At 37.5% G+C, this 12,918-nt stretch overlaps 1 protein-coding gene and 2 long non-coding RNA genes across 4 annotated transcripts; 2 read left to right on the top strand and 1 right to left on the bottom strand.

The window, feature by feature from the left end:
- Positions 1 to 2,333: 2,333 nt before the first annotated feature.
- On the top strand, positions 2,334 to 8,710 carry LOC139814499 (uncharacterized). Of its 2 annotated transcripts, none has more exons than XR_011732476.1 (7): positions 2,334 to 3,437; positions 3,660 to 3,720; positions 3,791 to 3,883; positions 6,709 to 6,857; positions 6,982 to 7,239; positions 7,802 to 8,101; positions 8,213 to 8,710. It is a non-coding gene; the product is annotated as an uncharacterized lncRNA (long non-coding RNA). The 2 variants fall into 2 exon arrangements; XR_011732475.1 differs by having other exon boundaries at positions 2,336 to 3,437; positions 7,780 to 8,101.
- Positions 3,983 to 6,693, top strand: LOC139814806 (uncharacterized). The gene is made up of 2 exons (XM_071781307.1): positions 3,983 to 4,120; positions 4,184 to 6,693. Exons 1-2 carry the CDS (start codon positions 3,983 to 3,985, stop codon positions 5,357 to 5,359), a joined length of 1,314 nt encoding a protein of 437 aa, XP_071637408.1. The 3' UTR covers positions 5,360 to 6,693.
- Positions 8,711 to 9,514: 804 nt separating the features above from the next.
- LOC139814498 (uncharacterized) lies at positions 9,515 to 11,021 on the bottom strand. The gene is made up of 4 exons (XR_011732474.1): positions 10,795 to 11,021; positions 10,522 to 10,702; positions 10,169 to 10,269; positions 9,515 to 9,752 (listed from the first exon to the last, which is right to left on the bottom strand). It is a non-coding gene; the product is annotated as an uncharacterized lncRNA (long non-coding RNA).
- Between the last annotated feature and the right edge of the window lie 1,897 nt (positions 11,022 to 12,918).

The following is a 12,918-nucleotide window of genomic DNA, read 5'->3' as shown; positions in this document are numbered from 1 at the left end:
ACAGCGCCACCGAATTAGAGTGCCTCGCGGTGATATGGGGCATCAGGCGAATGCGCGGGTACCTCGAAGGATACCGGTTCACGGTGATTACAGATCACCAATCTTTAAAATGGCTGCAAAAGATAGAATCGCCGTCCGGCCGGCTGGGGAGGTGGGCGTTTGAATTGCTACAGTTCGATTTCGACATCAAGTACCGTAAAGGGACCCTCAACAAGGTGGCCGACGCGCTGTCAAGGCAACCCGAAAGCCTCAGCATTTCCGCACCGAAATGCCCGTGGTACACGCGTATGTGGCACGCGACCGAAGCCACTCCGCACGAAGTACCCGACTTCCGAATCGATCACGGACGGCTGTGGAAGCACGTGCTCCACAGCCTGGACTTTAAAGACACTCCGGCGGGCAAACAATGGAAGGAGTGCGTCCCGAAGGACCAGCGCGCCACGATCCTCGAACGGTACCACGACGCACCCACCGCCGGCCACCTGGGGATCGCTAAGACGATCGCGAGAGTCGCGCTCCGCTATTACTGGCCCGGCATGTTCCGCGATATCGCCCGTTACGTAAGGGAATGCCCGACATGCCTGGCGCACAAAGTCGCGCAGGAGAAACCGCCCGGCCAGTTGCACCCGACCACCCTCAACCACCCTTGGCAGCAGGTCACCATTGACCTCGTCGGTCCGCTCCCGCGATCCGCCGCCGGCCACGTATGGCTCTTAAATATGCAAGACCGATTCACGAAATGGGTCGAGCTCCGACCGCTGCAACGAGCCACCGCGCCGGCCATCGTAAAATCTATCACGGAAGCCATTATCCTCCGTCATAGATGCCCGGACGAAATCCTGTCGGATAATGGCACCCAGTTAAAATCGAAACAATTCGCAAAGTTGCTACTGTTGCTAGACGAGTGCGGGATTCATCACCGATTCACGCCGGCATACGCGCCCCACTGCAACCCTGTGGAGCGCACGAATCGCGTAATTAAGACAATGATCGCGCAATACGCAAAGAGGCACAAAGCCTGGGACGAAAACCTACCCGAGCTCCAGTTCGCGTACAACACCGCGACACACGACGCGACCGGCTACACGCCCGCGTACCTGAACCACGGCCGCGAATTACGACGCCCCGGGGAAAACGCGCCGCGCAACGATCCCGCCGTCGACACTCCACCGCCACCTGACCGAGGCATGCGAACTCGTAAAAATCCAGTTGGCGCGCGCGTTTCAGCACCAGGAGAAACACTACAACCTCCGCCGCCGAGAATGGAGACCGAGAATTGGGGAATGGGTGTGGAAGCGGGACCGCCCGCTGTCCAACAAAAGCGCGGCGTTTAACGCAAAGCTCGCGCCGAAGTTTATCGGCCCGCTAGAGATTCGCCGTATCATCTCGCCTGTCATTGTGGATCTCCGTAGCCGCTCGGGAAAGTGGTACCGGCAGGTGCACGTGCAAGATCTAAAACGCGCCCCGGCCGATATACCACCCGCCGTGCCTGATCCAGACCTGGGGGGGGAAACGCGCTTGCACCGGCCGTTACCGCCGTTCAAACGTACCCCGCCGGGAAACGTGCGTCCAAACGTCAACGCCGACGAACCGAATATTGTTACGCGACGACGACCTACCGCGACCTAAACATTAGCCGGAAAACAAAAACAAGCGCAATGAGCCCCGACGCGACGGGGGAAGAGAGCGCCGATCGTCAGAATATCGAGAGACATGACGGACGAAACACCGGCAACCGCTCCCGACATCCTTACCGAGATCGCCAAAATCCTCGGCGAAGACGAGGAATACGACCCGGCCAACCCCGGAATCAACCGAGGATGAGCCACCCTGTACAGGGGCGAGCCCGACACGGGGCCACCACCGCCGCCAGCCGGACCGACTCAGCCGAAGGCCGTGCCACGGGTTGGCACGATCATCCAACGGTCCGACGCAGCCAACAGGGCCAAACAAGCCTGGCTGCTGGCTACACCGCCGCCACCACCACGACGACCCCGACCGCTAATCGAGGCCCCCCGACGCCCGCGGCCAACCCTGCAGCCGGCAAGGGTAATGGGACCGTTGCCGCCACCGCCGATCCCGGTCCAGGTCGAGCCCGGGATAATAGTAGACGTACCCCACTTCGCATGCCACGTCGCCCGGCAGTACAAGCCCACGCTCGGGAATCGACGGTGGCACATCCGCTTTAACGGGGATGGCTCAGTACGGTGGATCAAGGAGAAGTCGCGGGGAAAACCAGCCTGAGGCCACCCGACCATCCAACCGACTCCTTCGACCAACCGAGTGAGATGGCGAGCGAGATGCCTCTAATTTCAGGCATTCCTAAAGGGGGGGGTGGTGTAACGATGCACCCCGGGCGCCAAGCATCGTTCCCGGCTAACAACCGCCGGATGCCGCCCGACCGACGATCAGTCGGGCGAAGACCAGGGCGCGGTGCGCCCACATTTTAATCTTATTCAAACACACCGTGTGCGCGGGCCAAGCGCGGCACCGGTGCCTCCCGACGAGCAACGACGGAAGCCGAGCCGCACCGAGAACGAGCGCGGCGCCGCGCCGCCCCACCACAGCGCGACGATCGGCCGCTCCTAGCGAACCCGCCGCGCCGGGCGGGTATATAAACCGACGCTCCGGCGAGAGAAAGACACTTCGTCTAATATCCAGCGTACCGCTATTCCGGACGAAACCTATCCCGACTCCTAGGGAACACACCAACGAGGTCCGGTGCTCCGAGCCTCGACTGAGGGCTCTCAGGTGTTCCCGCACTCCCTCAGAACTAACCCCGAAGGCACGGTTACGCGGGGTCGAGCGCGCTCGGCCTCGCAACGAGGGCTCTCGCTGCCGCCGCCCCGGGGCTCCGGAAATCCTACGCTTATACACTACGCGGTCCCGCGCGCGCTATCCACCGATTGTAATACCGCGTTATCCTGCCGTTGCAATTTACCGAGCATAGTAATATACCTCCGTAAGCAATATCCTTCCGCTATCGCACCGCGTCGCACCGAGTGCGCCTGCACTATCATACCGTTGTAATATCCGTACGCGATTGTAATACCGCGTTTCTACTATCGCACCGCGTCGCGCCGAGTGCGCCTGCACTATCACACCGTTGTAATATACCGAGTCTGTAAGCTATTGTAATACCGCGTTTCCGCTATCGCACCGCGTCGCGCCGAGTGCGCCTGCACTACCACACCGTTGTAACATACCGGGTCCGTAAGCGATTCTAATACCGCGTTTCCGCTATCGCACCGCGTCGCGCCGAGTGCGCCCGCACTACCCCGCCGTTGTACTATACCGCGCTTACATCATTTTGTAGACCGAATAAATTATTTCGCATGCAATCACACTGTTTATTGTCTCTGGGTCTTTCAATCGAACTCCCGTCCCAGCGAACTATTATACAATATTATACATATATGTGCTTGATAAATATTTTGGTAAGTACATTTTTAAATAAATTATTTCAATTATTAACGCATTATCGCGTATGGTGTGCATGAATAATCACATTGATGCATTCTAACCTGTACGAATAATTTTTATAATTATTAATTACCAATCTTATAATAATGTACTTAATATTAATGTCTTATAATTTTATAATAATTTTATAATTAATAAGCATTTTTTATAAATCGTACTATAATTATAATTTACAGTTAAACATTAAGAACGAAAAACTCAGTCATCATCAAGCAGCGCGAGCGCACTGATTGTCAGGTGAATTTCATTGTACAATAATTACTCAAAGTCGTTTTTCAAAATTTTATTGCTTTTCCGTGTTTTATAGGGTGTCGACAACGTTCCCACCACGTTCCCGATACTTCTTTGGACACGTGTTAATGTTTGCTGCTACTTTTGGGCAACGGTTCGTGCTACCTGGGTAGTATATTTATTCATTTAACCATCCATATGATTTAGTAATAAATAAGCTATAAACCTAAAATTTTAATTGAGTATAGTAGGCCTTATTATTTTCAAAATGTCGGAGAGAAAACCATATTTAGAACTTTCAGATAAGCAAAAAACAAGACGTCTTGATAAAGCTTTTGAAAATAGTATAAATGAATTACTTTATGCAAATAAAAATAGATTAAAATCAAATACCGTATTAGAATCAGTAGCTTCAAACAGTAATCCTCAAGCAGATTTATCTCGTGTTTTTCGTTTTGATAATCTTTAGTTTAGCAGTTATTGTAGTAATTTAGTTTCAGAAAATGAAAGTAGTTGTGCAAATAATGTGCAAATTCCTGAGGGTAGTGAGGATCTTGATAATTATTCTTTTAACAGTAATGATTTCAGTTTCGTTAATGATGATTCAGATAGCGATTTTTCAAGCCGTAATGGGAATTCTGATGTCTCAGATGATGAGTTAGAATATTTTGATTTAGGTAATAACAATGTAGGTCCAGATTTTAGAGTAGATAATGTAGACAAAGAATCAGATTTAAGATATTTTTTATATCATTGGGCTATAACATACCAAATTAGACAGAATGCTCTTACTAGTTTGCTTCATGGTTTAAAAAACTATGGACATGATGATCTGCCTAGCGATGCAAGAACTCTTTTTCATACTCCAAAAAAAACTACAGTTTCTTCTGTTGGATCAGGTTTGTATTCACATTACGTCTTGAAAAAAGGATTACTCGATCAGTTGAAATGTTTTGAGCGAAACAAAATCCCAAAAGACATCGCTCTACATCTAAATATTGATGGTTTGCCCCTTTCGAAAAGTTCTCCGAGCCAAGTATGGCCAATTCTTGTAAAAATAGTAAATTATCCTTATGCTACTTGTGATCCGTTTGCAGTAGGTATTTTTCATGGCAATCGTAAACCAGAAGATGTAAATTTATTTTTACAGCCTACAGTTATGGAGTATTTAGAATTAAGTAATACTGGCTTTATTTTTAATAATCAGCGATATAGGGTGTTTATTAAGTTGTTCGCTGCAGATACAGTTGCAAGGAATCAGATTTTGTGTTTTCCTCTACACAATAGTAGGTGTGGTAACCGTAAATGTATACAAGTAGGCAAAACAGTACAGCATAGACGAGTCTTTTTGGAAAATGATTCACCTTTAAGAACTGATAATAATTTTAGGATAGATGTTCCGAATGAGTATGAAAATTTATTATCTCCTCTTGAAGGTATTGGAATGAGTTTGACAAATCAAGTTCCTCTTGATCCGATGCATTTGCTTGATGAAGGAGTAGGAAAGAAACATCTTAAGCTTTTGTTAAATCTATATGGTAATAGCAGTGAAGATGCTTTGAAAAGAATTAAAAACATAAATGATCAATACATTTCTTTTAAAGAATGGGTACCATGCGAATTTGTACGAAAACACGTACTTTAAATGAGTTAAATAGATTCAAAGCAACTGCATTGCGAATGGCTATTTTGTATACAGCACCAGTTGTATTTCAAAATACCATACCCAATGAATTAATGCTTCACTTCAATGTATTAAATTGTGCATTACGTATACTATGTGATGCAAATGAGTGCATAAAAAACAATCAGTATGCTAAAGATTTATTAATTTATTATGTAGATTGTATGAAAAATTTTTACGGAGACCAGCATATAGTTTACAATGTGCACAATTTAATCCATCTTCCTGATGATGTTTTGCGATTTGGACCATTAGATGGTTTTAGTGTGATAGATTTTGAAAATCATTTACAAGTTATAAAAAAATTAGTAAGGAAAGGTTCGTATGTTTTAACTCAGATTATGAATAGGATAAATGAGAAATCACAACTTGGGACTAATGTCAAACATCATTCTATTCCTGAAGGTCGTCCAGTTTTGAAACAAAGCATCGTACAACAACTCCTTGAAGGCTGTACAAGACCTCATAGGGCTATTGAATTTTCTAATTTTATTTTGACAATCGCAAAACCAAATAATTGTTGTTATCTCACAGATAGAAGCGTCATTGTAATTAGAAATATCTGTTTTTTTTAATGAAAGACCAGTTATTCTTGGGCATAAGTATGATTGTGTTAGTATCGATAATTATCCAATAGATTCTCGTTTAATAAATGTATGCAAGGCAAAGACTCTCTCTAATGAACTTCAAGTATGGCCCGTTAAAGCTATTTTTAAAAAAGGATTTCGAATCTTCTCGTGTGGATACTTTTATATTTTTCCTCTTCTTCATTGCAAACCTTAAATTTTTTAATAATTTTTAATAATTTACATATTCCACATAAGTGTCTCTTAAATAAATGTGTTAAGACCTGTGTCCACGATGTTAGAACTTGGTCCGAAATCTTGGACGGAGAAAGAATTAACCAATCACATTTGAACAATTCGGCCATTTGACCATTGCGATTAGTCAATTCTTTCTCTGTCCGAGGTCTCTCGGACCAAGTTCTAGTACAATCGTGGACACAGACCTTTATACAATAAATAAAATAACGCCAGTTACAAATTGATTTAATAAGACCTTTTTCAATTTTGAAGAAAATCATGAAACGTTATCAATTATATTAAAAAATAAAGGTACATATATATTTATTAAGATAAATATATAAATAATATAAATATATAAATACTGTATTGTGTGTGGTAGAACAAATTATCTTTAAAAAAACATTCGTTTTATATTTCAAATCTTAATAATTTTGCAAAGTCTATGTAAATCAACAAAAAAAAACAATATAAATAGTCTATCCATATTTTTGAGACCTTTTTCAGGTACTGTACTGTTGTCACTGTGACCGGAGCGATTGATCTTGCACTAATAAAATATGCATAAGTATATAATTAACTATCATTAGCAATGTCATCAAAAAGAAAAAGTGCAGTAGAAAATACATGCGTGAGAGAACATCTCAAAAGGACTAGTAAGTTTTGATCAATTTAATAAGTGACTGTTGATATTTGTTCTAATGTAATTGTAGTATAACATTGTAATCTAAACCTATAATAATGTATTATTGGAAGTTAATATTTAACGTTTACTTGCAGAACCTGGTAATAGTGGAAAAGTAAAACCTGCAAAAACAGGTATTTATTTATCTCAAGCTCCATTAGTAAAAACTGGTACATCGAAAATTCTACTTGCTGACAAAAGAGGAGCGTTAGCAAATAATTTATTGAACAAACCAGATAGCAGTATAATCCAAAACAATTTTTCGAGAAGTACTCTTTTGAACAAGAGAGGATTGTTAAATGATAAAACAAATACTCCAGACTTACATGCGAATCAACAAATTCAAGAAAAAGGTACGTAAAATAAATCTTTCTAAAAGTTATTGGCCTATGTTCTGAATCGTCTTTTATCGATAAAAATGCCTGTAAAAGATCTTTTCAGCTAATAAGAATCCTTCTAAATCCAATTTTAGTGGCACTTTTATTGATTAAAGAGGATTCAGAATACTGACCGTTGTTGCCAGACGACGCATACAATTTTCAATAATAAGGATTTATTATACACACCTTAAAATTATAAAAATCAATTTTTTCATCTTTGATTTCTATTCAAAATAATCTGTTGATATGAATATGTTCAATTTTACTACCCATAAACCTGTAGAACGTTATTTATAAATTTATTTGTATGTTTTCTTTTGCTTTAAAAGATCTTTGTTTTGACAATGATATTAGATAATAATCGAGTATTGAATTAGTAAATTATAGCGGGGAGCACACACTTTTGTATAACGCATAATGCGTAAGCATAAGAAAATTGATTGGTCCATACACATGTGCATAAGAAAATAGACCAATCAATTTTCTTATGCTTACGCATTATGTGTTATGCAGAAGTGTGTGCTCCCCGCTTTAGACTTAAGGTAGAAGCCATGAAGTAGTATAAGGAGACATGACTCCGTAGTCACGAAGTGGTCACGAAAAATGTTCCGTATAGAGGAATGTTCGCTGAACGGAATAGCTTGCAACATTTCGTCGCCATCTTGAAATTGTGACAGCTGTTGAGACACGAAAAGGTTAGAAACACATGATCACACGTGTATACGGTAATAAATGTAAAATATATCAGAAATGTGTTTCATAAGTAAATATAATATTTTATAAACGTATAAAAATGTTTTTCATTGAGCCTATACTAAAATAAGTAATAATACGCGTAAGTATATATAATTATAAATAAGCAAAAATAAATGTTAAAATTAAAATGAAATATATAATTTAAATACGTTTACCTTAATTAAAATTAATATAATTAAATATATTTCAGAAAGACGAATCCCGGATAAAAGTAGAGAAACATAAGGAACGTAAGAATAAAACACAATGGAACATAAGAATGATGGACATATATATTTTAAATATTTGCAAGATAATTTGGAGTTGATAACTCTTCCGTCTACAGAGTGGAGTTATTCAAGAGGAAATGAAAAGTTTTTTGGTTTCCAAAAAGTAGAAAGTGATTATAGTGTAAAAAAAAGAATTGCTTTTTTATCAAATGGACAGGTTAATATTTATATAAATGATGAAATTCATTCTCTTTCAAAATTTATTGTAATTGTAAATATTGAAGAATTAAATGAATTGTTACAAATTGTTGATAAATTATAAGAAAAAGGAAACAATCGTGAAATTAAGATAGCTTAAATGTAAATTTAATTGTAATATGTAATATTTATTTCGATAGTTCAATTCATATTAGATACTGAAATTGTTATATTTGTACGATACAAAGAGTATCATATCAGGTATTATGTTATTTTAATGTAAATTATGTATACATATTTACGTGTATGTATATAATTATATATATATATATATATATATATATATATATACACATATGATTTTTATAAAGAAATTGGAAATTAAATAAATGTTAGACAAATTGTATTATAAAATAATTGTATTGTAAAATAAAATTGTGTGCTTTAATTTCTAAAATAAACATTTTGTTTAACTTGGTATTAAACTTACAAAAAAATATATGTATTAAATATATGTATATTATAATTATAAAAAATTAATGTTTTCAAAAAACAAGTTTTTATTATTATTTTAGTTTTATATTAACGCATTTTAGTTATTTCTAATATTTGTTCCAATTTTACGCCTTTTTCCATTATTCATTTGTATCACAGTTTCAATTGCATTTGTTTCTTTAATTTGAAAATCCACATTTGAAACATTTGGACCATTTAAATGAACCAATTTTGAACATTTTTTTTTCTTTTTTAGTATTATCATTTTTATTCGCCTGCTTGACCAGAAAGAACATTCGTGTTATTAAATAAAAACAGATAATGTTTTTAGTAAATTCGTAATTATGTTTTTCACAGCCCAGGAAAGTTATAGGATTTTTTTCTTCGTCAATCAATTCCATTATTTTAAATAATGTGTTAATATTAATTTCTCCACATTTTTTTCCTTCTATTACTCCTTTTTCCAGACTTGAAAGCAAATTAAACAAAGCTATTGAAGGATTTATCAAATATCCTTTCGTTTTTATTTCAATTAGTTTATGTCTCTCTGGTATTTCATCATTTGGCTGTAAAACCAATGTCTTTAAACATTCTTCGCAAATAAAATTTTTATTGTTTATATCTTTACAAAATCTATTTCCTTTTCTTGCTACATATCCAGCAACATATGTCAGAACGTAATCTGAAGTGGTACATATATGCGAATCATGATCATTAAGAATTGATGGGACATATGCTAAGATTTCAGTATTTCTTCCTCTGTCCAGTACAGTATCTATCTGAGCCGTCCATTGCTCTTCTGCTCTTCCATAAGATAAACATATCATTCTACAAAAAAAATTAAATTTTTGTTTTGAAATAAAATAAATAACGTAAAAGGCATGTTTGTTTATTACTGACAGTTCATTGCCAGTACTGTAAATCTATAGTTTATGTCATGCACATTATAGATTTTCAGTACTGACAGTGAACTGTCAGTAATAAACGAATATGCTTAAAGTAAATATACTCTTAAGCTTATGGCACACAATGCTATTTTGTCTGCTTTATTACTTGCCGGCTCCTGTGCTAGCGAATCAATAGACAGAGTTGATAATCATTTTGTCTGCCAATTCGCTAGCACAAGAGCTTGCAGGCAATTTAGCAGGCAAAAAAGCATCGTGTGTGCTATAGGCTTCACTGTTTTTTATTTTAACTGTAGAAAAAACTTGAAACGAAGTACTTCTTTGAATATAAATACTTACTGTACGAGGTGTAAACAAACTTTTCTTTTCGTCTCCTTTTCTGCCTCCTCTGCTGCAGCATCCTTTAACGCAACAGGCCATTTTTTCAGAATTTACTTTATCTGTAATGTAATCAAAATTAAGAGCATTAAACTTGAGACATCTAAAGTAAAACATCTATTATGAGTAAAAAGTTGAAAATATTAATACCGCAAAAATATACTATTTATATTAATGTGTGTTTGCACTTAGAAAATATACAAAATCTAATTATTAATAACAAAAAAAATATTGCTCAAAGTTAAATATTAATAATTAGTTAATTTAATTTACATGGAAATAATTTTAGGTTATAAAAGCTTCTTCTTCCTTACCTCTTAACGAAGCTGGCACTTGATCTCTGTCACACAAGATGACACAATACGGCCACAATTTTTAAGTCCTTTTGGGACGAGTTGACCAAATGCGGTTGCATCAGTAACCTTCACAAATTTCCTTTGATGAAACACATTTGCTTCCAGTTTGTGACTTGGGTTGTAAAAGCTAAAGCAAAATCTGCAATTTTTAGATCTTATACATCATATGATAAAAAATCTAATTAGACTTGCTTTAAAATGTAATATTAAAATTAATGGAGAAATACTTACAAATCAACAGATTCACACATTGCACATATAAAACCTGTTCGTTTTCATTACACTTTTGAACTAGTGCAAGCAAGTGCAAGTGCAATAAGTTAGAATGAAACAAATATACTTTTCTCTTGTTCTAACTTATTGGTGGAAAAATGGCGACGAAATGTTGCAAGTTATTCCGTTCAGCAAACCTCCCCTCTACACGGAACATTTTTCGTGACCATCTTTTGCTTCTCGACACTATCTAGTCATGTCTCCTTATACTACTTCATGGTAGAAGCACATAAAATTGCAGGAGCCATAAGCACAAGGCAGAAGCCATATGCGCATGCGCTATGGTATCTATAGAGCTCTACAGATACCATAGCGCATGCGCATATGGCTTCTGCCTTCTGCTTATGGCTCCTGCAATTTTATGTGCTTCCACCTTTACATCTATTTATTTTAAAGTTATATTTAGATAACAACAATCAAGATCACTCTCTAGTATTGCAAAAGGATTTTGATAAATGTTAAATTTCTATGAAATCCGAAAATTTGAAAAAAAATTTTAAGGAATACGTCAAGTTATAAGTGCATATAGTGTACATTTAATGTCAAATTAAAGGTGTATAGTGTACAGCTAATGTAAACTAGGTCTATCTTTAGATATATGCATAGATAGATCTCTTTAATCCAATGTATTTTTAAAAATAGCTTTCAGTGTACAAGGACTACCATCCGGCTTTTTGAGTACAGATATCCAACAAGAAAACTGTTCCACTATAGTTATTAATGGTCAACGATTGGATTTGCGAAAGATTCCGATTATTGATGATCAACAGCAAGTGCTGAATAATATAGTACCGAATAATGAAACAGGTAAAGGGCACATCTCAATTTCGTAATGATAGAATTTATTTTTAAATACTTTTTTTATCGCCACCAATGTTGTACTTTAAGAATCAGCAGAAGAATTCTCTGATGCTGAGGATGTTCAGGATGCTGAGGATTCTTTACGAAGCGATGACGGACACTACAATACAGAAGACATTGAAGATGGTAGATCTGATGAACGTGAAGATGAAAACGTTGATGGTGAAAATGAGCATCACGACAATAACAATTATCAAAACGACAATGAGAATGAAGAGTTTCGTGCTCCTCATAATAATCAGAATGAAACTCAGAGCTTGCTGGATTTTGAGCAACTGGATCACGACATAGATCATTGTTGTCGTAAGTAAACTCTATCAATTCTATAAATTTGTTCTACATAAATTTTGTTTTATATATTTATTAATGAAAACAATATTTACAATTTTTTATTTTATATGAATCAAATCTATATAATATGACATTTTTACAGTACGTTTGTAATATATAATATATATAATTAAATTTGAAAATTTATTACCTGTTTCTTAAAAAAATTATAATTGTAATATTTATAAATAAGAACTATTATGATCTTCTTGAACAATCTACTTATTAACCTGCTATTGACAAACTTACAAATTGTTTAAGAAGACCATAAAGTTATTTATAATTTATCCCATTGAACACATGAAGATCAATTAAACAAATATAACTAATTTAGTATTTTATTACAGTTTCTTGCCGAGAAATACTCTTAATGCTACTTAAAAAAGTGGATCAACTGTTGTTGATAATAAAAAGTGGGCCACGAAAAAATAATAATAACAATAATCCACAAAATGAACAAATAGCAGGGACATTTAATCAAATGTTACCGATAAAAGAAGTTGAACAATTGCTTTTATTCGACCAAAACTTAGTAAATCCTCTCCACCGACAAATGAGATCACAATTTGTAATAAATTATTTATTTAAAATAATTAACCTATTTATGTTATAATTTTATTTACAAATTTTAATAATTTATCATGTTTCAGGAAGCAAAAATGGTAGCTGGTTGAAGTTTGGAACGTTCCTGGAGCGATTTTTTAAAACCGATTTGTTCCATTTCCCCTTTCGCACAGAGTTAGTTCTAAGCGTCAGACAAACAACAAAAAATAGTAGGAGCGAATACACGCGTCGGAAAGCACCCTTACACACGATAAACTACCCTTCAGACCACTGAAAAAATTCTTGCATCTCTAAAACCGATTTGTTCCACTTCCCCTTTCGCACAGA

The sequence above is a fragment of the Temnothorax longispinosus genome, chromosome 6 (genome assembly GCF_030848805.1).
Source record: "Temnothorax longispinosus isolate EJ_2023e chromosome 6, Tlon_JGU_v1, whole genome shotgun sequence".
Classification (NCBI taxonomy): Eukaryota; Metazoa; Arthropoda; class Insecta; order Hymenoptera; family Formicidae; genus Temnothorax; species Temnothorax longispinosus.
The sequence above is the reverse complement of the archived record's forward strand: the minus strand, read 5'-3'. Positions and strand labels throughout refer to the sequence as shown.